General features: G+C 41.6%; 1 protein-coding gene across 4 annotated transcripts; it reads right to left on the bottom strand.

Annotated features, from left to right (window-relative positions):
* Nucleotides 1-481: 481 nt before the first annotated feature.
* Nucleotides 482-25172, bottom strand: LOC139944316 (uncharacterized). 4 transcript variants are annotated; one of them, XM_071941325.1, is made up of 11 exons: nt 25016-25172; nt 23400-23507; nt 15836-15900; nt 13540-13697; nt 12727-12832; nt 12433-12502; nt 11741-11953; nt 4912-5006; nt 4095-4142; nt 3509-3614; nt 482-2589 (listed from the first exon to the last, which is right to left on the bottom strand). In XM_071941325.1, the coding sequence occupies exons 2-11, from the start codon at nt 23446-23448 to the stop codon at nt 2480-2482; spliced, it is 1020 nt and encodes a 339-aa protein (XP_071797426.1). In that variant the 5' UTR covers nt 23449-23507; nt 25016-25172; the 3' UTR covers nt 482-2479. The 4 variants fall into 4 exon arrangements, with proteins under 4 accessions (XP_071797426.1, XP_071797420.1, XP_071797412.1 ...); XM_071941319.1 differs by having other exon boundaries at nt 23400-23524; nt 25016-25166; XM_071941311.1 differs by lacking the exon at nt 25016-25172 and having other exon boundaries at nt 23400-23985.
* Between the last annotated feature and the right edge of the window lie 562 nt (nt 25173-25734).

Below are 25734 nucleotides of genomic sequence, written 5' to 3'. Positions count from 1 at the left end.
ATCGTGACAAACAATTACTAAAAAAATTGTTTTATTGTTCGTAAGCATATACTCTTATGTTTGAAAGAAAAACAAAATCTATTTCCAGGTGACTTTAAAATGAGGCAATGGTCTCTTCACATCAGCAAGTGGAAAAATGTCACAATCATCTCAAGATAACCATGATTCGGTGATTGCGAAAAGGTCAATTTTTTGCGAATGATAAAATTGGTGATAGAATTTGTCTTCTCCTGATGAATTAGCTTTCTATGATGCAAGTTTTGATTTCTGAGTTTTAGTAACAACCGGGGACGTTTCTGAAACTCACACTAAGTTACATACAGCACAGTGAGGATAGCTGTATTTGCGTGCATTTAGCTTTGATGAAAAGGTTACTAATTACTAATGCAAAGATCTTTCCAGGTTCTTCATTACTTTATTCTGTCGATTCTAAACACCTTTTCGTAAATGAATACCTCTTGTACAAATACGGCAACAAGGATTTGTTGTTTCTGATAATTTATTATACATTCAAATTGAAACAGATGGCCAAAGGTCAAGATTCAATATACAAAGTTAAAAGTTAAACTTACAAAAATACAACAGCGAATTAAGTGGCTACAGTAAACATCAAATTGCAAAATAATCTTTGCTGAAGTTCAGTTAAACATGTTTTTTTTTTACTAATAAGGAAATTGAGTTCACGTGAGATTTAACAGATTTTGATTAAATGTAAAAAGCAACAGTTTTGAATACTCTTCTCCGGTGCTTTTCCAAAAAGTTTCGCGAAAAGCCATGTTACGGCATACGTCATATTTTTATGTGGGAGCTCCGTTTAGTAATGCTTTGTTGCAACATGGATGAAAGCAACCTCCTAATGACGTCACAGTATTGCCATTTTGACGCACCCCTTCAATCGGGTAGAAGTGTTTCCAATAGGATTTGAAACTTTGCATGGCGGAAGTAACACAAAGAGAGGTTCGCGGTACATCAATGTGAACATTATCTCGTTTTAATAGTGTTGGTTCTTTAAAGAACCGTGGGAACAACTAGAAGTGTTTATATTGTTTTTAAACCTCGAGGTTCGGGCTTAATTCTTTTGATCGATAATTCAGCAGTGTGCAAATACACAAAAATAAACGTTACAATGATAACAAACTTTGATGATATTAAGTTTAATTAGAATTCCAGTTTCTCTCAAGTAGCTGTTTTTAAATGCTATAACAATGTGGTTTAAAATATAACATAAGAGTTTTACAATACTCTGTAAGATAACGTTTATTTCTTACAACGTAAACCCATACAATTTGTTGGTTAGCTTTCACAGCTCAAATAATTAATGATCTGGAAATAATATGCAACACCAAAGTCTCTTCTTTGACAAATTAATTCCTTTTAATTAAAGGCACTGCACACTATTGTTAAATGCTCAAAATAGTTGCTAGCATACAAACTTACTTGATAACGAGCAATGGATGCCTGTTGATAGTATAAAACATTATATTGTGTTGATAGTATAAAACGTAATTTATTTTAGAAAGAACTAATTTCTCACTAAAATATTTGAATTAAATTTGAGGTCTCGAAATCAAGCACCTGAAAGCACACAACTTCGTGAGACAAGGGTATTTCTTCTTCAAATTAATCTTTTGCAACTTTTTGCAAATCGGCCAATTGAGCTCAAATTTTCACAGGTTTGTTATTTTATGCAAAGATACACCAAGTAAGAAGACTGGTCTTAGTGCCTTCAACCACACAGCAAATAATTCTGACTTTAAAAACTTTGTATCGTCTAAACATTTCTTATAAAAAAATGTAAAAAAGTAAAAAAAAAGAAGAGAGAAGAAAATTCACCATTTTCCTATACTACTTACACAAAGCTAGCGGGCGATACGGTTGCCAATGTAAGGTAGCGAGTATACACACAGCACTTTTCATCATGAATATTTAAAAAATAATGTTAACCCATTACTATTTTGAAAATGAAACGATCAGAATGACACATTTTAGTGAAGTAATGAATATGCCCCTAATTAAACTAGTTTGAAACTAAAAAAAATTAAATTACGAGCAAAAATATTGACGCACATTGTCAAAGTTTAACAAGACTTATTTTGAAATTAGTACATCAAGTCGGGATACACATGCTATAAAAAAAATTGTCATGCCGGGGAATATAGACACATTTTTTGTGTATTGTTTAAAGAATCTTACGCCCGTTTCAGACATGCGCGCCAGAGTCGCTCCGAACCAAGAGATTAGAACCGACTTGAGGTTGACCCAAATAAAATGTTGGGTTCAGACAGGCGAACTTATCATAACGCATTGTTCGGCTCATGACAATATCGATGTATAGAACCAAGGTGCTCAAGAGTCGTTCCCAACGACTGCAAGAGTAAATTTTTCGACTTCCAGTGCGTCCATTTACTCCTTATCGTATAACCCGGTTCTCATGCGCGACTCTTGTGCGCATGTCTGAAACGGATGTTTGTTGTTTTGCCTACTCAACGGGTTTTTGCTTGGCAACTCCTTCATCATGAGAAATTAGGAGCGGCGTTGCAGTCGTTGTCAGTATCGCCTTGTCGCCAGACCCAATTCCAAGATATTTTCCTACAACAACAATTCCAATTTCGTTAAAGATCAATTAAAGCGTTTAATGATCAACTTTTGTTGTCAAAAGTTTATATTAAACACGAGGAAACATTTCTTATCGTCCGAAAACACATTTTCTGTCAAAACCTATCGAATCACCTCACAATCGTATTGTATTCTAGGAACACAGCCATTTTATACACAGGAACAAAACGAGAAAAAACCCCACACCGCCTTTGTGCACACAGCGACTTTCTTTGATTGATATTGTTCCCTTTCCTTAATAATAATAACAATCCTGTTGTAGGGACACAGTCAAAGAAAATCGGTTTTGGGTGACATTCTTTCATTGTAAAAGTCCCCGCAACTCTGTGTTTGCCTGCACACACACATCCACCCATGTTTATGGTGCAGACCGAGGACTTCGCTTTGTTCTCCCATTGTTTAGACAGTTTATTTTTCAGACGTCCCCATCGGTTTTGTACACAAAATCTACCAAGTACTGTCCCCGGTGTGACTTTTTCCCGGATCCCTTTTGTTAAAGTCCTCGGTTATCAATAGCCCAGCACCCCACACACAGTCGTGTTTGACCGTACTTTATTTAGAGGACCTATTCTATTGTACTTTATGCTGTTCATGTATTGAAGCAATCCCTATTGGTTTTGTACACATTAATGACTAGTGAGTACCCATGAAAACAAAGAACCGACGAGTGAGGACTTATTGTCCCTATTGAAAATTGTCAAAAAGGAGGGTGGCCATACAAACCCACACATAGCGACTGAAAACCCAATCCACATAGTGCCTCGCATGGGCCTGGAACTGGGGCCCCCAGGAAGTCAAAGATTGGGCTGAGGTAGGTATTTTATGTACACAATATCAACAAAGTGAACAATTTCAATAACTCAAACCAAAATACAATTAAAGAGATACCTACCTGGTGCAATCATGCTTTGCATTGAAAATCCTCTTTTAGTAACCAGTGTGTACCAAAAGCGAGCATCTGGTGGGATGTTGTTTCCTGTCATATACTGTGGAAATTTCTGCAAGGAACAGTGAAGACAATTGATTTTGTTTTGAAAATCTTCAGATTCTTTGACTGTCACCTTTTTTTGGGGAAAGTCTACCTCAATGGTCTGTCACGCTGAGATTGTTGTCCCCCAATGGGAAATAACATGAACTAAACGAGGTTGATTTAAAAGAGGGCGCTATTGACATTTTGAGTCATTGCCTAAAAGGTAAGACTTCACAATGAAAATCTGAAACGGAATTTCTGGTTATAAAAACATTTCTACCTCCATGTAAAAACTAACAGTATTTGCCCGAAGGAACCAAAGCGGTTTTGCAGTGCTACGATTCGGTGTAGTGTAACTGCATGACAGTGCAATTGACAGGTACAACTTACTATTAGTGTTGGTCAAACAATCAGCAACATTATAATATCCATAACTATCATTCTGAATGTCCCTTAAGTCTTAACGTTCTGGCTTTTATTGATAATGGGCAAGGTATTGTAGACTCACTAGCACTTTCGTATCTTTCCTGTTTTCAGATGTGGCTGGAGAAGACGACTGTAAAGAATAAGTTTTAAAAAATGCGTTAATTTCAAAAGCCATGCAGATCTTTGGCTCTTTGATTAGAGCTTTATGACAATGTCGTAGGCTAAACTGATCTCGTTCTGAAGTCCGTTGTAGGGGCCAGCCAGGTGAAGGGCTGCGATGCCACCATCAAGGTGAGCAGGCAGTCAGTGTACGGCAATAATAAAGAGTTATTGTACAGAACTTTATCACTATTTGATTTTCAACAAGAAGCACCTTATGATTAGATTTATGAGACAACATAGCACACTGGACAATATTGATAATTGTCAAAGACCAGTATTCTCACTTGGTGTATCTCAACATATGCATCAAATAACAAACCTGTGAAAATTTGAGATCAATTGGTCGTCGAAATTGCGACAGAAAAATGAAAGAAAAAACACCCTTGTCACACGAATTGTGTGCTTTCAGATGATTTATTTCGCGACCTAACTTTTTTAATTCTGAGGTCTTGAAATCAAATTCGTGGAAAATTACTCCTTTATCGAAAACTACGTCACTTCAGAGGGAGCCGTTTCTCACAATGTTTTATACTATGAACCTCTCTCTATAACTCGTTACCAAGTAAGGTTTTATGCTAATTATTTTGAGTAATTACCAATAGTGTCCACTGCCTTTAAAAGATTGCTTACTGCATGGTGCAAATTCAACAGCCACTGTCAGAAACACTAGAGGCAAGTAGGCTATATGCTGCCACCTAGCGTCTTGTAGTACGCATGCGTGTTGTAGTACCACTTACCACACCTTGTTGCCAAGAATCATATAAAGATAATGCCGTAACAGCTCCTTTTTTCGGATCGGCTGGATCCGTGTAGCTGTAACGAAAGAACTTGCCTGGGGGACAATCAGAAAGCAAAAAATTCGCAGCTCTTTAATGAATAGGAGATTATAAAAAATTAGTGAAAACCGACGATTGTCTCAGTTGGGTTATTTGAAATGATTAACAAACAGCATAATAATAACGAGGTGAACTCTGGACTGTTCCATTACAGTTGAAAGGAAGGATATTCAATAGTCTCTCTGCACATGACGCCACACTCTTAAACAGTGCCCTCTTGCACCGAGGCAAGGAAGGCAGATCATTTCGCGTACCCCAATAGCCTGAACGTCTGACGTCATTCTTCAAGGCTCGTGAACAACGCCAGAGACCGGCATCAAAAACTGCGTGCGGTTTAACCTTCGACCTCATTCATTTCACATAGTGGGTGCGTTCGTTTAGCTTCCCTGGGTCATCCCCGGTCTGCCCCGGTGCGTTCAAATAGCTTTTGACGTCATTTCAAGGGCTCACCCAGGTCAGCCCCCAGTGCCCTGCTTGTGGAGTGGGTCACTTTGGGGCTGGCCCCAGGCAAAAGACGTCACTAAAGAGAGCGGTGAGTGGTCATTCGTTTAGCTCTTGTCAGGGGCTCACCCGAGTGAGCACCGCGGGGTAGACCCAGGGAAGCTAAACGAACGCATCCAGATATACGCAGTCAAATTCTATTGCGGACTTGACCGCAGTGACTATTTGGGCATTATGTCACTGCACGTTTAATCATATCATTGTATCCAATAGAATCACTGGATCTAGCGACCTGTCTTTATCCTTGCGGAAAGACAGGAGCCCAGTCTACTCACCCCTAGACAGGGCCCTGTCATTGGGTGTACGTTTAGCTTCCCTGGGTCGACCCTGGTCTGCCCCGGTACGTTCGAATAGCTTTGATGGGGCTCACCTGGGTCAGCCCCCAGTGCCCTGCTTGTGGAGTGGGTCACTTGGGGTGACCTGAGGTCAGGCCGTCACCACGAGAGGGCGAGTGTGATCGTTCGATTAGCTCTTGTCAGGGTCTCACCCGGGTGAGCACCGCGGGGTAGACCCAGGGAAGCTAAACGAACGCACCCTATGTACAGTACACGTACTTGTATGTATTGTTGCCACGTTAGGAGTCGACTGCGTGAAATGAATGTAGGTGAAAGGTGAAGATGGACGGGGATTGACCTACGCTAGGGCCACTCTCTGTGGCGTTATTCAAGAGCCACGATGTGTGACATCAACTATTCAGGCTAGTTCGCCCCTACTTAGACTGGTCCCCTGCCCAATGATTTAAATGGAAACATGCTGTGACGTTTAACGTAATAGCCTTTTTTGATCAGTGCTTTGAGTGGTCCGAGGTGGAGCAGTATCGACTTGCGCTTTCGACCGCTGCACGCAACGTATACAAACGATCATTTGCATACTCGCTGCGCTGTTGTTTTATTCATTAGCGGTACATTTGAACTGACTGCGAAACTTTTCGGATGAAACTGTGCCCAGTAGGCAGAAAACACATTTTAAACAGCCAATAAAGGATGATCTCAATATTTCAACCGTTACCTTTTTATGGCCAAATAGACATCGTAGTTACACAGGTTTATAACCATTTTACTCTCAAAATTTGCATTTAGTAATAAATAGCTCGAGTCAAAAATGCACTCGGCCGCGCGGCTTTTTCAGCCGAGAGTCAAAAACAGCTTATCTATAATAATGACCCGTTGACGCCAGTTACGATTTTTCCTAATTGGGTAAGAACTAGAGGGCGCACGAGTGATGCTTCGTGCACAAACGCCACGGGACCGCAAGATGACAAGCGCGTCATTCTGCACGCGCGTTGAATATGAAATACCATAGATAATACACGTTTGATTTTTTTTATTGAACGTTCACTCGATGCTGTTTGTTCAACTTACAAAATGGCTGCACAATGCAGTTTTGTGAACTTAGAAAATGGCCGCCTGCGCGCATATATAGGCCAGTGCGCCCTCTAGTTCTTATATATAACTCTATGGTTTGAACACAGTTCTCCAGCTTTGGCAAACTGAGGGCGATATTTTCCACATCGAATAGCCGCCACTGACGTCACGATTCCTTTGTCGCGCGGGTTTGTTTGACCCGCGTTTTTCAGAAATTTGGCTTGGAGTGTTCTAGAGAAAAACCATTTTTACCATGTTTTAACGTGAGGTAAGAGACTCATTGTATTTTTTGTATGTTACCTATGGACTGCAGCTATTAGAAAACTGTATTATCTATATATTTGAGATCATCCTTTAATGGCTGTTTAATATAACAGAGATAAACGATTTCGATACTTCCAAGTGGCACTTCAGGGGTTACAGTGAGGGCGCTGTTTGACCTCATTGGGGGCGCTTTGGGGCGTGTGACGTCATATGCACCACACGTACACATTAAAGCCATTGGACCCTTTCGGTAAACAGTGTTTCCACGGCCCACACTTTGTGTACCACAACTTCTATATCAAATAACAAACCTGAGGAAATTTGGGCTTAATCGGTCATCGGAGTCGGGAGAAAATAACGGGAAAAACCCACCCTTGTTTCCGTGCTATTCGCCGTGTCATGACATGTGTTTAAAATAAATCTGTAATTCTCGTTAACGAGAATTTATATTGTTTTACTGTTTTCTCCAAAAGTAAAGCATTTCATAGAATAATATTTCAAGAAAAGTCTTTCACCACAACCTTCTGTAAACCCTGTAAGTTATTCGTAAATCTGTGAACTTTTTTTTTGTACCGAAAGGGTCCAATGGCTTTAATGTACAATTTGGTCAAAACACTGAAAATATTTTCATACCTGAAATTTTCGACCGACACTTCGGTCTTCATCAGCAGGATGACGCGGATGTTGAACCTATGACCTTGCGGACACGTGATCCCAAGACCGCGTCATAGACTCCTGGTAGCTTACATCGGCCCCCGTCTCGGTTCAGGGAGGGTTTGTAGGCTCCTTAACTCCCATTTGGAAATATCTTGCGTCTCTGTCTAAAATAGTTACTTTGGAAATGTCTACATGGTGGCCAGGTGACGCTATGGATGTGTTGGGAAACCTCCGAAGAGGACGAACTGGGCCGGCGGTGCTTCTTGAGCGATCTCTCGGTTTCTAATTTTCCGATGTAGGTTTCCGTACATTGGCCCTGTTTGGTCTGTCCTTGACAAGGAATTTGGTAGACCACTCCCGTATGGTCGTTCTTGGCTGTTTTGTCCTTAGGTGATACAAGGAGTTGTCTTACGGTAGTTGTGGGTTGGAAACACGTTTTAAAGTCACCTGGAGGTGGTATTTTGTCAAAATAAAGCTTTTGTCACTATTGTGTTTTGATGAGTGGAATATGAATAAACCATTAACTATGGTTTAAAAAAAACCTAGTTTCCATGTTATTTACAAATTTGAAAATAAGCCCGACCCGGGAGGGCGCTGTTCGTGACGTCAATCGAGGCACGATGAATCGCATGCAGTGCAAACATAGTGACGCTTGGTGCAAGCTAAAAACATGCCCTCAAAATTGAAACAATACTTGACTTTTTTCAGGTTAGGCAAATGGCCCTGAAGGTTCGTTGTACGTCTTTCAGGTACCTTCTTCGAAATAGATGGGATGGCGTTATGTTTTAGAAAAGAACTTTTCTCTTCATGTCAAAATGTGTAGTGTATTCCGGGTTCTCGAAGCACGACGGCTTAGTTTGTTTGCTGCATCCAGCAGCAATACACCTGGTCGACATTGCCGGAAAACTGCAAGAAAAACCTTTTTTGAAACGTACAAACTCACGACTAGGACTTGAATGTACTTGCACGTACGTGTATACGATGTTCGATCGAGGCAAAGTCTGCCTCGATTGAGGTCACAAAAGGGGTAGGCGAAGTCACCCCCACACAACTTTATCTATTTTTTTTAAACATATCAATCGTGTTTTTAAACATATCAAACAATCACTCAAAAGTTCAATTTATTGTTCAGTAACATATACTCTAATGTTTGAAGAAAAACAAATTCTATTTCCCTTTGATGTATGGGAGGACCACCAGTGGTTTATTCTTTCTTGACAGGTTGTTGGATGTTCTTAGTTTTGGTATTCGTCGGGTTGGTGATCCTCTTAAAGGCCCACTTAGGATACCACCCTTCTGTAGTTATCGGTGGATGTGACGCTGTTCGTTGTCCTTCTCGATCTCGTTGGTGACGATGGAATCAGCCCCATGATTAAGTGTTCTGATGACACCCAATTTATGTTCGACTGTACTGTGGTTGGAACCCACATTTAGATACTGGTCTGTGTGAGTAGAATTGCGGTAGATTTGTATTTCTTAACTGCCATCCTCATGAATCTTGGTCAGTGTGTCTAGGAATGCAAGAGATTTGTTCTCTGTTTCGATGGTGAATTTGATGTTTCGGTGGTGAAATTGATATCAGAATCCAGAGAATTGAGATGCGCTATACTGAATTCCTCAGCGTGTTGCTTTTTCAGTTTGGTGAAGATGTCGTCTACGTACCTATACAACCAGGCTGGTGGGTGGGGGCTGTGGAAATGGCTGACTGTTCTAGCTGTTCCATGTAGAATTTGCATATGATGGGTGACACTGGCGATCCCATGGCCGCACCATGAATTGTTCGTAGATATGTACCATTGTACATAAAATCGGTACAACATGCTTTGAGGAGTTGGACAACCTGACAAGGTGAAAGGCATGTTCTTTCACTCAATCTTGTATCTTGTTCAAAATTAGTTTGAATGATACGGAGTGCTTTGTCAACTGGAACGGAAGTGAACAGAGCTGTGACGTCATAATAATAATAATAACATGCATTTATAAAGCGCTTACTACAAGGTTTCTAAGCGCTGAACAGGAAGTGTAAGATACCAAAAAATTACAAATAAAAGTGGGATGAAATAGCAGCAACTGAATAGACTAGATGGATTTAAATAAGTGTGTTTTAGAGCAGTTTTAAATGAGTCCAGTGTAGTTGAGGCACGGATGTGAAGATTGTTCCAAAGAGTGGGAGTGGCGATTGAGAAGGAGCGATTTCCCCAGCGAGTGCGGGGGATAGATGATGATCGGAGAACACGAGTTGTACATGTAGGTTGCTTTTTGGGAATAAGTAATTCTGAGATATATTTAGGGGCTAGACCATGTTTTACTTTGTAGGCAAGAGTGAGAATTTTAAATTTGATCCTTTGAGACACAGGGAGCCAGTGTAAGGAGTGCAGAACAGGAGTGATGTGATCTGATTTCTTTGTGCGAGAAACTAGACGAGTTGCTGAGTTCTGTATTCGTTGGAGGGGAGCAATGTGGGATTGAGGAAGGTTGATGTAGAGACTGTTGCAATAATCGAGGTGGGATGTGGTGAAAGCATGAACCAGTCATTCAGTGGTACTTTGGTCCAAGTAGCGTCTAAGCTTTGCGATCTTGTGAATTCCAAAGGCAGCGGAGCGACATGTTTTCTTGATGTGTTGTTGTAGGGTTAATTAGTGGTTAAGGGTGACTCCAAGATCTCTAACCGTCTTTGATGGGGTGATGTTGTCGTGGACAACGGAGATGTGTGCAATAGGTTGTGATGTTCGGAACTGTGAGGTGACATGGAGTACTTCAGTCTTAGATGAGTTTAGCTGCACACCGTTCTGGCTTGACCTAATAGCTGCTTCATGAACTCAGTGTGCTCACTCTGCTTGAGTATGACGTAAAGCTGTGTGTCGTCAGCGTATACTGCGTGGTGAACATCGACCTCAGCTCTTCGCAAAGTGTTTTGAGTTGACCATGTGATGTTCTGTGTCTCCTACTAGTGGTGACAATATCCCTGCTAGGAGCTTGGCAAGGTTGCATAATGCACTTGATGGTTCCTATGCTGCTAACTATAGGCCTGAGTGGGATGTTTTGTTTGTGTTCGGCAAACAATAAAATTTTGGCGGTGTCTATGTGGTGAGGTATAGCTGTCGATAATCAATCCAATTAATTCCCTTTTCCTTTTCCAGATTTTGTAGAATTGCTACCAGTTCTTTCTTGTATTGATGTGTTGGGTCTTTGGTACCTAGTTTCCTATATATAGCCTTGTCATTGATTAAAGTTTCACATTTATGTTGATATTCATCTGCGTCCAAAACAACTACGAGTCTACCTTTATCAGCCGGTAAAATCTGGATGCTCCCAGGAGTCTATGACGCGGTCTTGGGATCACGTGTCCGCAAGGTCACGGGTTCAACATCCGCGTCATCCTGCTGATGAAGACCGAAGTGTCGGTCGAAAATTTAAGGTATGAAAATATTTTCGGTGTTGTGGTCAAGATTTAAACCAAATTGTATCTAAATACCAACACAGATGAACTTTCACGCTAGACACATTACTATATTTTCCTGCGTTACAGCGTATAGCAGCCAAATATTGTGTGTTGGGGCACTAGCAAGCGCGTAAGCTTGTAAAGAATTTGGTATGCGTAGCCCATGTTGGGCTTGGAATGTAGCAAAACACAAGGTGCGCCACTAGGGCCCCACAACAGTTAGAGAATGGGTTTGTTATATATTAGGATCATTCTAGCCCGCGAACACCGTTCTGCTGGGATGGTTTAATGTTAAAATTGAGTGAATCATGATTGACTCTTAAGAAATTCAATAAGATGATATAAACCGGACAGAGATTGGAAAACGGTTTTAGAAGATATTACAAACATTAAAATCTTTGTTTATATAACTTAATTATTTTTAGGGGACCCATTGTTAGCCGTCGTTTATGACGGCCTGATGACGTCAACGCATGATGACGTACACGGGCGCTAAACTTACTGGATTCGTCGTAATCCTGGAAAACCAGTTGCTTGTTTCCAGTAATCGTCAGATACTTGGTGGGAGCTTGATCATCTTCAATATAAATGTTGAACGTTTGGTCAGTAACCCTTATAAAATCATATGTTGGTGTAGAGGGGGTGAAGCTGGTATCTGGCATTAAATCTGTATCATTTTCGAGGGTCTCCAGAACGGCAACTTCTGGAACACCGTCTGAGAAAAGAATAAAACATCATGCAAAATAGTCAAGTTCAAAGTAGCTATATCAGGGGCTTTAATTTAGCGAGCTCAGCTCAGAGACAGTGACAAACTAGAGGGTGGCATAGGCTAGGCCCTTGATGACTGGCTTAGCAGTGTTTTTTGTTAACCTTTTGACATCGAGTGGTGGATTCTCTCTTTGCTGTTGTTGTTATAGTTCTTTCTCTTAGCTTGTTTTCACCCCTTCGACTGAATGCTGTAATAAGTCCAACGTGAATGTACTCAATGATGTGTAACATACAACTTGCAAATTTATTGGAGCGTTTGTTTCCGAATGAGTTGAATGATTCAACGTTTAAACAAAACCTGAAACTTGCCGGGAAACCCAATTACATCAAGAATTAATGTGACCATGTAAGTGACATTTTGCATACGATTTCTATTACTGTTAATTATTTTTTTTTGGGGGGGTATATTCGAAAACTCTTTCTCACCCTTTGTGGTGATTTTGAAAATCTTCCAAATGAAGGTGTTTGTCCCGTCGTCTAACTTCCTTTTAATTCCCTGCCAAAAACGAAAAACAAAAAAGAAAACAAGAAACATCATATTAAAGAAAATTCACATTGTGTGTTTTAGAGCGTATTAATTATATTGTTAATTAAACCTTGCTTTATAGATGATCGGGATTTATAATCTCAAATGACGTACACGCTGGACACTCCTTGGGAATTCGCGGTTTTCTACAAACTCCAGAATTAACATTACCATGTGAAGAATCGTCGACTTACAATGAAGTAGTTAAACTCTTTGTAGTCAAGAAGCTTTTTCAGCAGCTGCATCAAGTCCACTTTGCCAATGTCGATAGAATTTGCCGAGACTAACATATCGCCAGATCTGATGTAAAACAACAATTAAGAAAAAATGTTTCCAAATACGTTTGATGTAATAATTGCATCGGATTTGGAGATACATTGTTGGTTTGGTCCTACAACAATAACGAATTAACTAAGGGAATCAAAGTGAGGTGAAGAGATTTTCAACTAGTGGTTTAACCCAAATGGAGGCCTGGTTCTTGATAATTTTACAGAGACGAACTCGTGGTAAATTATCAAGAACCAGGCCTCGGCGGGTTTAAACCGATTCAACACACTTTGATTCCCATCATAAATACCTTTTCGGTATAAAAACATCAACACTTTTGTTCAAAAAATAAAATAAATGCAAAAATGATAATTGTTCAATGATTTCTTTCAATGGTGAAGCCCTCCGCCGCCCTCGGGTAAACAACTCCTTATAAGGGGTTTGTTTCTCAAAATGCGTTTAACTGTCAATTATTGCAGCACTCATTTACAACAAAATTTGTTCAGATGCCCAATAAAGGCTTCAGCTCGATCTTTTATTATTTTGAGTGAGAAATAATTACCTCTTTCTCAAAATCATTTCTTCAGAGGGAGCCGTTTCTCACAATCTGTTATGAAAAATAGCTCTCTTGCTCGTTACGCAAGTAAGTTTTTATGCCAACAGTTATTTTGAGTAACCAGTAAGTGTCAAATGCCTATAAACAACCACCAACCTATAAAACCATGTACAATCAAACTCACCGGAAGCCAGTTTTGTAAGCGAGTCCACCCTCTTGGAAGTCCTTGAACACAAACCGGCCGTCTTGTTGCTGGAGGTTCACCCCAAAGTACACACCATCAGTTTCCTTATCGTCCGGATTGTGGAGGAACACTTTGCGTCCTTCATCGCTGATGTTCTCCTGTTGGTTAGGAACACGACAGAAAGGGATAGTATGGCGGGCAAACAATCTAAAAACTATACGTTGCGTGTTCATCGCACATTAAACAATTTAAATATCGTCCACTTTCCCTCAAACCCAATCCATTACCCAACTCAACACACACCACACCCATCCACTAACCCACCCAATCCATTAACCAACTCAACACACACCACACCCATCCACTAACCCACCCAGACCCCTTAACCAACCCACCCCCTTAACCACCCAATACCCCTTAAAAACCCACCCAGCCACCACCCACCCAACCAATCATCCCACCCAACCCATCAACCCACCCAACCCATCAACCCACCCAACCCATCAACCCACCCAACCCATCAACTCACCCAAACCATCAACCCACCCAACCCATCAACCCACCCAACCCATCAACCCACCCAACCCATCAACCCACCCAACCCCTTAACCAACCCACCCAATCATCCCACCCAACCAATCAACCCACCCAACCCATCAACCCACCCAACCCATCAACCCACCCAACCCCTTAACCCACCCAACCAATCATCCCACCCAACCCATCAACCCACCCAACCCATCAACCCACCCAACCCATCAACCCACCCAACCCATCAACTCACCCAAACCATCAACCCACCCAATCCATCAACCCACCCAACCCATCAACCCACCCAACCCATCAACCCACCCAACCCATCAACCCACCCAACCCCTTAACCAACCCACCCAATCATCCCACCCAACCCATCAACCCACCCAACCCATCAACCCACCCAACCCATCAACCCACCCAACCCCTTAACCAACCCACCCAATCATCCCACCCAACCCATCAACCCACCCAACCCATCAACCCACCCAACCCATCAACCCACCCAACCCCTTAACCCACCCAACCAATCATCCCACCCAACCCATCAACCCACCCAACCCATCAACCCAACCAACCCATCAACCCACCCAACCCATCAACCCATTAAACCCCTTAACCCACCCAACCCATCAACCCACCCAAACCCATCAACCCACTCAACCCATCAACCCACCCAACCCACCAACCCACCCAACCCATCAACCCACCCAACCCATCAACCCACCCAGCCACCACCCACCCAACCAATCATCCCACCCAACCCATCAACCCACCCAACCCATCAACCCACCCAACCCATCAACCCACCAAACCCCTTTAACCCACCCAACCCATCAACTCACCCAACCCATCAACCCACCCAACCCCTTAACCCACCCAACCCCTTAACCCACCCAACCCATTAACCCACCCAACCCATCAACCCACCCAACCCATCAACCCACCCAACCCCTTAACCCACCCAACCCATCAACCCACCCAACCCATCAACCCACCCAACCCCTTTAACCCACCCAACCCATCAACCCACCCAACCCATCAACCCACCCAACCCATCAACCCACCCAACCCATCAACTCACCCAACCCCTTTAACCCACCCAACCCATCAACCAACCCAACCCATCAACCCACCCAACCCATCAACCCACCCAACCCCTTTAACCCACCCAACCCATCAACCCACCCAACCCATCAACCCCACCCAACCCATCAACCCACCAAACCCCTTACCCACCCAACCCATCAACCCACCCAACCCATCAACCCACCCAACCCATCAACCCACCCAACCCATCAACCCACCCAACCCATCAACCCACCCAACCCATCAACCCACCAAACCCCTTTAACCCACCCAACCCATCAACCCACCCAACCCATCAACCCACCCAACCCCTTAACCCACCCAACCCCTTAACCCACCCAACCCATTAACCCACCCAACCCATCAACCCACCCAACCCTTCAACCCACCAAACCCCTTTAACCCACCCAACCCATCAACCCACCCAACCCATCAACCCACCCAACCCCTTAACCCACCCAACCCCTTAACCCACCCAACCCATCAACCCACCCAACCCATCAACCCACCCAACCCATCAACCCACCCAACCCATCAACCCACCCAACCCATCAACCCACCCAACCTATCAACCCACCTAACCCATCAACTCACCCAACCCCTCAACCCACCCAACCCCTTATAAAACACACCAACCCCCTACCTCACCAATCCATACCTCCATGAAACTTACCGGGTGGTTGGTTGCCATCTCTGCTCGTTGGTTTTCTGTATTTCCTTCTTCGGCCGCGTCAGCGCCTGTATATAATTATAACAAAGCCATGAGGTTTGTATGTTTTACGGCAACTCGATAAAAAAACACAAAACCCTCACAGTGTTTTTAGCCCACAATGTCGAGTCAATGCATCCACGTTAAGCGAGGTTATGAACGAAAGTACAAAGGGCAACTCTTGCTGTGGAATTTACGAACTAACATCACTTATTGATATATGAATCTCCAAAACTCACCTTCTGTATCGGGGGTTGTTCTAAAACCCTCGACCCCCGACCCCCTCGACCCCACGACCCACGACCCACGACCCTCCGACGTCAGCCCGTGTTCGAAGAATGTCCCAATTCCGAATTCATAAAATGTCGCTTTACGGCCGAGTAAGAATTAAGTCCCCGATTTAGAATTCACAGTGTGTGACCCGCGATGCAACTTCCTTCCACGACTAGGCTTGACAAGTCTGAGACTGCGGTTATATTTATCTGCGTCAGCCACACAGAATTGGGAGTATTATTTTACTCTCCGCTTCCGCACGACAAGTGCACAACTAGTAGTACCATAGTACACAGGACGGGAGCGATCGGCCGGAAATGGTCCGCCTGATCATCACGTAATGAGTTGGCCGTAATCGTACTCGGGCGGTAAACGCAGATTTCCAGTTGGGATAATAATCTCGGATCGGCCAAGAGATACAGTATCACGTGGAAATGCCGCGTTTTTTTATGTGTCCTTTCCTTCAGATATACTGCCAAAATTTATTAAAGTTCTTTTGATTTTGTGTAAATATTCATGAAGGGCTTGGTGCCAGGACCCAGTTGGCCATGGTTGTTTGGGGTCAATATTAATTATTCAGTATGCACACTTTTGACCCGGAGGGGATACCCCAACATGAGGAGCAGTGAACCTCAAGTTTAACCTTCCAGCTTATTTGCATAACCTTGGGGGTAAGTGTATCATAACAAACGGACCGGGTGTCGGCTCATAGATTGTAGATAGTAGTGTGTGTGAAGTATATGAGAAAGGATAGTGGGAAGAATTCAGTTGAGTCTCCAGTAGTGAAGAGTACATGCCATTTTGTTCTGCTGTTCTGCTGCTATTTGTACAGATATAGGTACAAGCTGTTCCTTAAAACCCATAATATTAAGTGACCATTTTCTGCGAGCCAGATTATATTTTGCAGCCAGATTACATTTATGCCAGCGGAGTGCGGAGGGTTTGATTTATCCACCCAATATTTAACTTTGGCAACAAGGGAGACAGGTTGGACGACCCAATCAACAACCATGGCCTTTATGGGAGTGTGAAGGGCGGGCGCAAGAAGGCGCACCCAAGTGTAACTTTCAGTTGTGTTATATCATGGTTATATAAACATCCCACCCCTTCAAGTGCAAGTGAGAGGACGTGAGTCGGATTTGTACGGCGAGGGGTAACGTACGCCCACCATCGTGAGAGAGGATCGAGTATGCAGCAAAGAGTGAACTGTGAACAATAGTAATAATTCCCCTCGGCCAATTATTTTGTTGCGAGTAAAGTGGGCGTCCCAAGGTGTGGGGGACAGACGACAAAGGAAGTCAACGAGGAGACATTTTAGTTTTGGTAAGTGACAAACGAGATATTTTGAAGAACGGTGGTGGGGGATATCATCCTTAGTTGGGAATTTATTTAACGCGCTTAAGTTTGTATTGAAAATACTGCTGTGGAAACAATGTGCTCTTTTTTACTTTAATTGTAGAGCCTTATATAGTGGGGCTTAAGATAATCATGGGGTTTTACTCAAACTCGAGGGAGATTTGGGGGTTGTATATATTAAATACGGAAGTGTATATAGATCGATTGGTGCTGAAGTTGATTTTTTTTATAATAAAGTATGGTACAAATGCAAGGAATTGTCTTTCACGTATTATTGATTGTAGTTTGAATTCGGGAGGCGGATCGGTTACCCTTTGTTCTGACAGTCGATGGTCGAGGGCGTTGTGAGTCGTGGGTCGTGGGGGTCGAGGGGGTCGAGGGGGTCGAGGGGGTCGAGGGGGTCGAGGGGGTCGAGGGGACTTTAGAACAACCCCTATATGGGGCTATTGAAGTAGCACGGTACCCAAACCACGCGAAACTACGTCGTTGTCGCTTAAAGGGACACACCGGTACAATTGGGCTATTTGGGCTACTAAATAGACTAAGAAATGAATTCAACGGTCTTTCAGGAATGAAGAAGAACAGTCCCTAAAAACAATTTTCAACTTGTGCCCTTTTTAAGCATTTTAAAACATAAAACGCGTGATTAATCTAACAAAAAAGTGGTATAAACAATCACGTGACCTTCCGGGCTAGTTTTACTTCCAGCCGTCTAAAAGTAACTTACCAAACCAATTTAAACTTTTTTATACAAAATTATTAACGAGTAATTGACGAAAAAGATCATGTATTCAAATTATCGCTACAAAATGTAAATAATGGTGAAATCTAAAAGATTCGCATTCAAATTGCGTAAACGGTGAGCCGGTGTGTCCCTTTAATAACTTCGAATCGGTACAACTATTAGTGCAACATGGTCGGCGTAAATTCGCTTTTGGACACTTCAAGCCAGTTGTACGAGGGCGAGTACCATTTCTTAAATCTCTTCCGGATTTTATTTCGTTTTATGTTTTAAACTGTTATAGTCATTCAAATCATGAAGAAACTTTCCTCCATGTTCAAATGTAGTCATTCCTCCAATATATTTTGTAGGGGTTCAAGAAAGTTTATCTGCCCCGGAAGTTCAATGGTGATCTTAACGCCGCTAGACTTCCGCGGTCTATTCCGTTTGTTCCCTGGTGCCTGTTACGAGTGATGGCTTTTGCTTTCATATCAACTAAACGGTTATCTAGTTAAAGGTATGGACACCATTGGTAAATGATACTAAAACAATTTATTAGCATAAAAACCTCCTTGGTAAGAGCAATGGAGAGCTGCTGATAGTATAAAATATTGTGAGAAACGGCTCCCTCTATGTATAACGTAGTTTTGGAAAGAGGTAATTTATCACTCAAATAATAAAAGGCAGTCGCATTATTAACTCCGAAAAGACGCCGCTGTAAATCCACCCGTATACATACATGTGATATCTCTGCCGTTGCACGGGCAGATAGCCAGCACAAGGACAATATCTCTGCCGTTGCACGGGCAGTAGAGATCCATAAGAGAACAATAAAAGGTTCGAAGTACACGTTCATTTGTACAACATCTGAAGTTTCGCCACAGTAAACTAATCAAGATTGTGATCAACTTCCTTGACTACATTGCTATAACAAAATTCAGTCCGATAATGCATTAGCTTATAACTTGATTCTTTTAAAAAATGAGACGAGTCGATCGAGTTCGTTTCATTTTGTACTTGAAGAATATTAACTCGATTATTATTGGGAATCTTTTTTTCACAATTTGGCAAAATCTTGGGTCATCCGATGGGCTATCCAAAATAGGTGATCAAGCAATACCCCTATAGCTCTCATGGAGTTTACCAAATTGTGGCAAAGTAGTCTGATATAAGTTCTGTTCTGTTTGGTTTAAAGTCACCTGGAAAAAGATTTGTTTTCCCAAACAATATTAGAGTATATGTTCCTGAACAATACATTTTTTAAGGAATTGTTTTCAACGACATATTAACTTTAAAAAAATAAATAAATTTGTGTGGGGTGACTCCGCCTACCCCTTTTGTGACGTCAATCGAGGCAGACTTTGTCTCGATCGAACATCGAACACACGTACGTGCAAGTACATTCAAGTCCTAGTCGTGAGTTTGTACGTTTCAAAAAAGGTTTTTCTTGCAGTTTTCCGGCAATGTCGACCAGGTGTATTGCTGCTGGATGCAGCAAACAAACTAAGCCGTCGTGCTTCGAGAACCCGGAATACACTACACTATTTTTTTTGCGTTTTTCCAGCAATGTCGGCTAGGTGTATTGCTGCTGGTTGCAGCAAAACAGGAGTATTTGCTAACGTGAAAAAAAATCATGTATTGTTTCAACTTTGAGGGCATGTTTTTAGCTAGACTTGGTGACAAGTCGTTAGGCGCTGCCTATTTGTCTGCCTTTCATGCAACAGTCACAGTGCGATGTTACACATGCAACAGTCGTAGGTAGCGCGAGGCAGCTCTAAACACACACATACTGGGATCGAGGGTGTGTGTATCGTCCCCGCAGCTACACTATGCTGTAACTACACACTGCGCTTAACAGTTACCGTCTTGACTTCAAGACTAGCTAGTTTTTAGCTTGCGCCAAGCGTCACTATCTTGTGTTGGCACTGCATGCGATTCATCGCGCCTCGATTGACGTCACGAACAGCGCCCTCTCGGGTCGGGCTTATTTTCAAATTTGTAAATAACATGAAAACTTATTTTTTTTAAACCTTAGATAATTGTTTATTCATATTCCTCTCATCAAAACACATATTTTTTGTGACATAAGCTTTATTTTGACAAAATATCACTTCCAGTTGACTTTAAGTTTAAGTTTACCCAAATTACAATTTGTTTGCTTAAAACTGTTTCTGGCGGTCCAGATTTTGGGGATAATTATTTTTTACATTTTTTAAGTGTGGTTTTATGAATATAATTGTTATGCTGTTTTTGAATTACTTGTGTTTTTTAGCCTTTGCTTTTTTTAATTGTTTCTCTGTGAAGCGCCTTTCTGAGCGTATTTTAGGCACCCTTTGGCGCTAAATAAGTGTTCGTTACTATTATTAAGTATTGTTTGAAGCTTTGCATGGTGTGGATTGGTAAAAACCACAAATAAATGCATCACTTTCTCTGAAAAGAGCCGGTGTAGTTTTGCCGTTTCGAACATAGGCATGTACGAGCGAGGACGAGCAGAGTATATACTGTTCGAAACGTTGAGACCCAACCGGCACTTTTTAGAGCCAACACTCACATAAAAGAGATTTACACATGGTTGTACCCGCAAGTTAATTACTAATTTATACTTAGTTTGAGATGTATATCCAATCACACCCATGTTCAAAGGCCTCAATTTAATACACAGACTATATTCGACTGAAAAAACCCTATTGATTACAGTACATGTTTGTTGTGACATTATTGTTGCTTTCTTGACCAATGGAGGTCTTCCAAGGCTTTTATGACTCACCATTGTTCTACTTTTGGAAGCTTGTGCATGTCTGCCAAAAATTGAGGTCACACCCCATGTCTTTTTTACGTTCCAGAAATGGATACTGCATAATGATACTATATAATAATCTATACTATTTAAAGCGTAACCCGCGCCATCTTGGGATTAAAAATTAGAAGGTCCAGTGGCATGGCATCCTTGTGGAATCCAACACGATTGTGTCGTTACAGACGTCGGGTTGCAAGTCTACAAAACCCTGAAACGAACTCCCTCTTACGAGTTGTCTAATTGGCTGGAGTCACGAGCGATATCTCCTAACATGTAGGTTGTCTGGTTTTGATATGGGCCACCTATTGGTCGAGTCGAAGGGGGAAGCCGTAGGTTGCACACAGAGTCACCTCTGTGGTTGTCTGGTTTTGATATGGGCCACCTGTTGGTCTAGGGGTGAGCTGTAGGCTACTCACAGAGCCACCTCTTTAGGTTTGAAGTGGGTGCCAACCTCGGACTCCCATTAACATTCCAGAGTGACTCATTGATGTTTCGCAGAGGGAATGGCATTGTGTATATACCATTTTTTACGGGGGGGGGGGGGGATCAATTTCGCGTGTTAATTATAAACATTAGGCTTTAATACATGCATCTGTCACATATGTGTTTATTACAATTAAGTCACTCATGTAGGCCTACCCCAAACTTTCCAGCAGTTTTTAAACGCATCAAACAGCAACCCATTGTTGTGAAACTTTATTTGTTCCATTTAACTCTGCACCATTAGTGGTACAGTCCATTAGTCATCTCCCACACACAGAACGTAAACACGCAAAAGTTGAAAAACATTTTCAAAAAGAAAGTAAATACATTACTGATTCTTTTCATATACATTGTACAGGTTTTGCCAGTTAAACCTACAAAAGAGTATAAAAATAGTATGCTTTCATAGTTACGAACTTTGTGAAACATCGACGGCTGTTTTGAAGCTGTAAACGAACATTCCATTCAAAGTTCTGAAGCAACAAAATTGTTAGAACGCAGTTTGGTCCGGAGTCAGGATGTAGATTTTGCCAAATCCGTTTTGTATTAAACAATCGGCCGTCGGGTTTTGTTATCGAAAGAGACCTCATGAGCAGCTGAATCGGGTACTTTTTACGAATGTCTCCATACAAAATTAACCAAACTGGCCTATAAACCCTTAAAACAACAAGGCAAATGTTTTCTGAAAGTGAATTAATAAGTGAGAGGATGTAGGGGGATACAAACCCTCAAAATAACTAGGCAAATGTTTTCTGAAAGTGAATTAAGTGAGAGATGTAGGAGTAGTTATTAAAGACCAATAAAATTACCGTTTCTATTATTTTAGCTTGTATAGGGTTACACATATAATTATGATAACATATAAAATTGGATTTTTTATCAGGGGACTTCGTCACGCGGGGCGCGCGCCCCGGTGGATGTTGACCAGAAAGTTTACATGAGCATTAATTGATATGAGAATAAACTACAAATTAATGAGGCCGACGCTCTGTTACTCCAAAATGCGGTGGTAAAAACAGTAGATAAGATGTTGCACAGCATGTTCCGAAAACTCGCTTTATTTGGTGCTCAGACAACTTTGAATGCGTCGTTGAATGTACGCCTTAAATTCTAAAATCGTGTACACGTCATTGGAAACAAAGCAAAAACCATTCAACAGTTATAGCAACCAATCATTAAATATATTTATTTTCAATACAATTTTGCTGAAATTCACTTGTCGTTAAAGTCCATACCAATTGGCGCGTTTTTTTTAATCGGCTGTATACCAGAACTTCTTCGAAGCTTCCTTTTCAGTCAGATAAACTCCGCGGCTATTAGTGGCTGTGATTATAAGTTTGTTTTAAAAGAGGGTACCACTTTCATACAAGCCTTTTTAGTCGGATTTCTCCTGTGCTATTAGCAGCGGTGATTATTGTTGAGGGGGGAGACCAGCCTTAGACCACTCAAATCCGTGGCTATCAGTGACTATGGATTTGTTGCTAAGGGAACCAAATACCACTGCTGATTCCACATTCAGCGTGTAGTACATTGTCCGATTGGCCCATCTCGATATAAATTAACCAAACTGGACGTACAGACCCTCAAAATAACAAGGCAAATGTTTCACAAAGTTCGTAACGACAATGAAAGCAGTTTGGGCGGGACTCAGGATGTACATTTTGCCAAGTGTAACTGAATTATTATTACCTGTAAGAATACCTCCCTTGCCCACACATTACCTTTTACAACATTTGTATACTAGAATCCTCCTCATCTAGCGGGGTGCCGCGCGAAGCGCAGCATCCCGCTAGTTTTTATTATAATAATAACTTGGCATCCGACTCATTAAACTTCAAGTTGCTATACTGAATTAGGGCTTACTAGAAACTGGAAAAATGAAGGAATATTGGATTTACCTGTTGAGACCGTCAACCTGTGTGCACACCTAGTGAAAAGGTTTCCCATGGTGGTGGTTTGTTCTGCTACGCCAAACTTCCGTTGCTGTTACATTCGACGGTAGTTCACTGCAAAGTAAGTTTTGCTGCAGATATACATTTTGAGTAATTAACAAACGTACCCAGTGCCTTGAAACAGCTCATATCACTTTCGCAGATCCGGACACTGCGTATTTATTACAAGAAATAATTTCCGTTTGGCAATGCCATTTGTTGTGTTTTCTGTGGGTTTACTGTGCTTACTGTATACTCGCCAAATCTGAAGAGGAAGTGTATGTATTTAGTACTGATCTCTACCGTCAGTAAAGGCCTATATGAAAGATCAAAGGTCGTACAACGGCAGCTACATTCTACATTTTGATGCTTTGGGGAGTTCCCATAGATTCCCCGTCGTGTTGAATAGCAGTTGAGCATATAAAAACGCACTTGTATAGAAACTAGTTGCAATGCACCGAAGCAGAAAGAATGCAAAGTGGCGACAAAAACATAAAATAATCCACAGTACACATCAATTACCCAATACAGAGATACACAATAGACTGTGCAAGTCTCGCACGTAGAGAAAACGAGAACTTAATTCGAAAAAAAGTATATTTTTGTACTAAACCAAATTGTATTGAAATTGTTATTTGTTAAAAAAATTCTTAACGATTATTATTTTTAACGTACTTTTCGTATAATTATTATTTTAATTCGTGTACATAATAATGGTTTTGTTTAAATTAACGTAAAAATTATACATTTATCGGGACGAGGATCGCTGTTCGACATCGACCTGGATGGTTTTTCTAATAAACCCCGTTTGTGAATCACGTCCAATTGGTGCGATCATCACATAGGTTCAGCGGTAATGGGAACGTCAATTGGGTAATATTCTTAATTGTTTAGAGTAAACCGGAAACTGGAGGTCAAGTTTTTTTCTTTAGTTTTCTTCGTTAATTTGTTGAATTGATTTTACTTTTCTGTTTTTAATCACTTATTTTTTACATTCCCAAGAACATATTCACTTTTTAGAGTCATAACTTATGTTAAACTAAAATTATTGACAGAACAAAATCTCCCCAACGTAAAACTCCAATAGGTTGGGACCACAATGGTCCCGGAAGTTTAATTTCTCGCGAGACTTGCACAGTCTATACACAATATTGTAGGGGTGGGGCGGTCCATGCATCGTGGTTCTGGACACCAGACTGTGTGACACATTGAAAGACTGCCCCGACTCACAGAAGACACTTTGATAGACCTTTCTTTTGTTGATAAACAAACCGCCTTGGTTGGCATGGTCGGCCGAATGTTAGTAAAACACTCAATCGTAAAAACAGATATTTCCACAAAATTCAACATTTTCTGCAAATTTTCATATAAATAAAATACCTCTCATGATAAGTTGTTTTGTTTTAAACAACATCAACAAATTTTGAAACATTGTTACCAAAAATAGCGATCTATTCTTGATTTGCACTTATGGCTTTCTATAGTTTTCCAATCTGGGTTGGCAAAAACTCGGGCTGTGACGTTGCAAAAGAAAGGTCTATACTTCTTATCTTCCATCAGAATCTTTAAAGCTTTTGTTTTACCTTTGCCATAAAACGAACTCACAGAATCGCACCCAGAAAAGCAGTGGAGACCAATTAAACTATCAGAAACATTGTTCCCAAGTGAAACACGCACGGTCTTGATATCAATAGTGCGAAGCAGGTCTCATCTTCCAGTGTAAAACAACAGCCTGCCGTCAATCGTACCAGACAAGACATCAGTGTCTGGACTCCGAATTATGATGGTTGATCTTTGTGACTCTGATGTGTGGTTGAGAGCTGCATATGCACTGTGAAGGAGAAGTCTGGCGTCTACGTCTTCTTGACTGCTTTCAAGATCATCTGTATGAATTTAACCTCAAGCTTCTCGGACACACTTCTGTAGGAGTGACATTGACTTCCTTGTGCAAGGAAAACTGTAGACTTGATGACAAGTCGTTAGGCGCTGCCTATTTGTCTGCCTTTCATGCAACAGTCACAGTGCGATGTTACACATGCAACAGTCGTAGGTAGCGCGAGGCAGCTCTAACAACTGACTCACACACACATACTGGGATCGAGGGTGTGTTCATCGTCCCCGTAGCTACGCCGCGCTATAACTACACACCGCGCTTAACAATTACCGTCTTGACTTCAATACTAGGAAAACTGTAACTCCCTGAAACACTGCAGGATTACACTGCTGCCATCTCATGAACAGAAACTCGATCAGTGCTTCTTTGTTTTCTGGACATGACATAAACTTCTTTCACTGGACTGGA

The sequence above is a fragment of the Asterias amurensis genome, chromosome 1, assembly GCF_032118995.1.
Source record: "Asterias amurensis chromosome 1, ASM3211899v1".
NCBI classification, from domain to species: Eukaryota; Metazoa; Echinodermata; class Asteroidea; order Forcipulatida; family Asteriidae; genus Asterias; species Asterias amurensis.
Note: the sequence above shows the minus strand (reverse complement) of the source record. Positions and strands in the feature narration are given on the sequence as shown.

Excerpts from the sequence above, each read along its gene's own strand:
- LOC139944316 (XM_071941325.1), bottom strand. The coding sequence starts at position 23,448 with ATGGGAAACCTTTTCACTAGGTGTGCACACAGGTTGACGGTCTCAACA. Across the intron at positions 11,954-12,432 it reads TTTCAAAATCACCACAAAGG|ACGGTGTTCCAGAAGTTGCC; the intron begins GTGAGAAAGAGT and ends TTCTTTTCTCAG. Across the intron at positions 2,590-3,508 it reads GCAAAGCATGATTGCACCAG|GAAAATATCTTGGAATTGGG; the intron begins GTAGGTATCTCT and ends TTGTTGTTGTAG.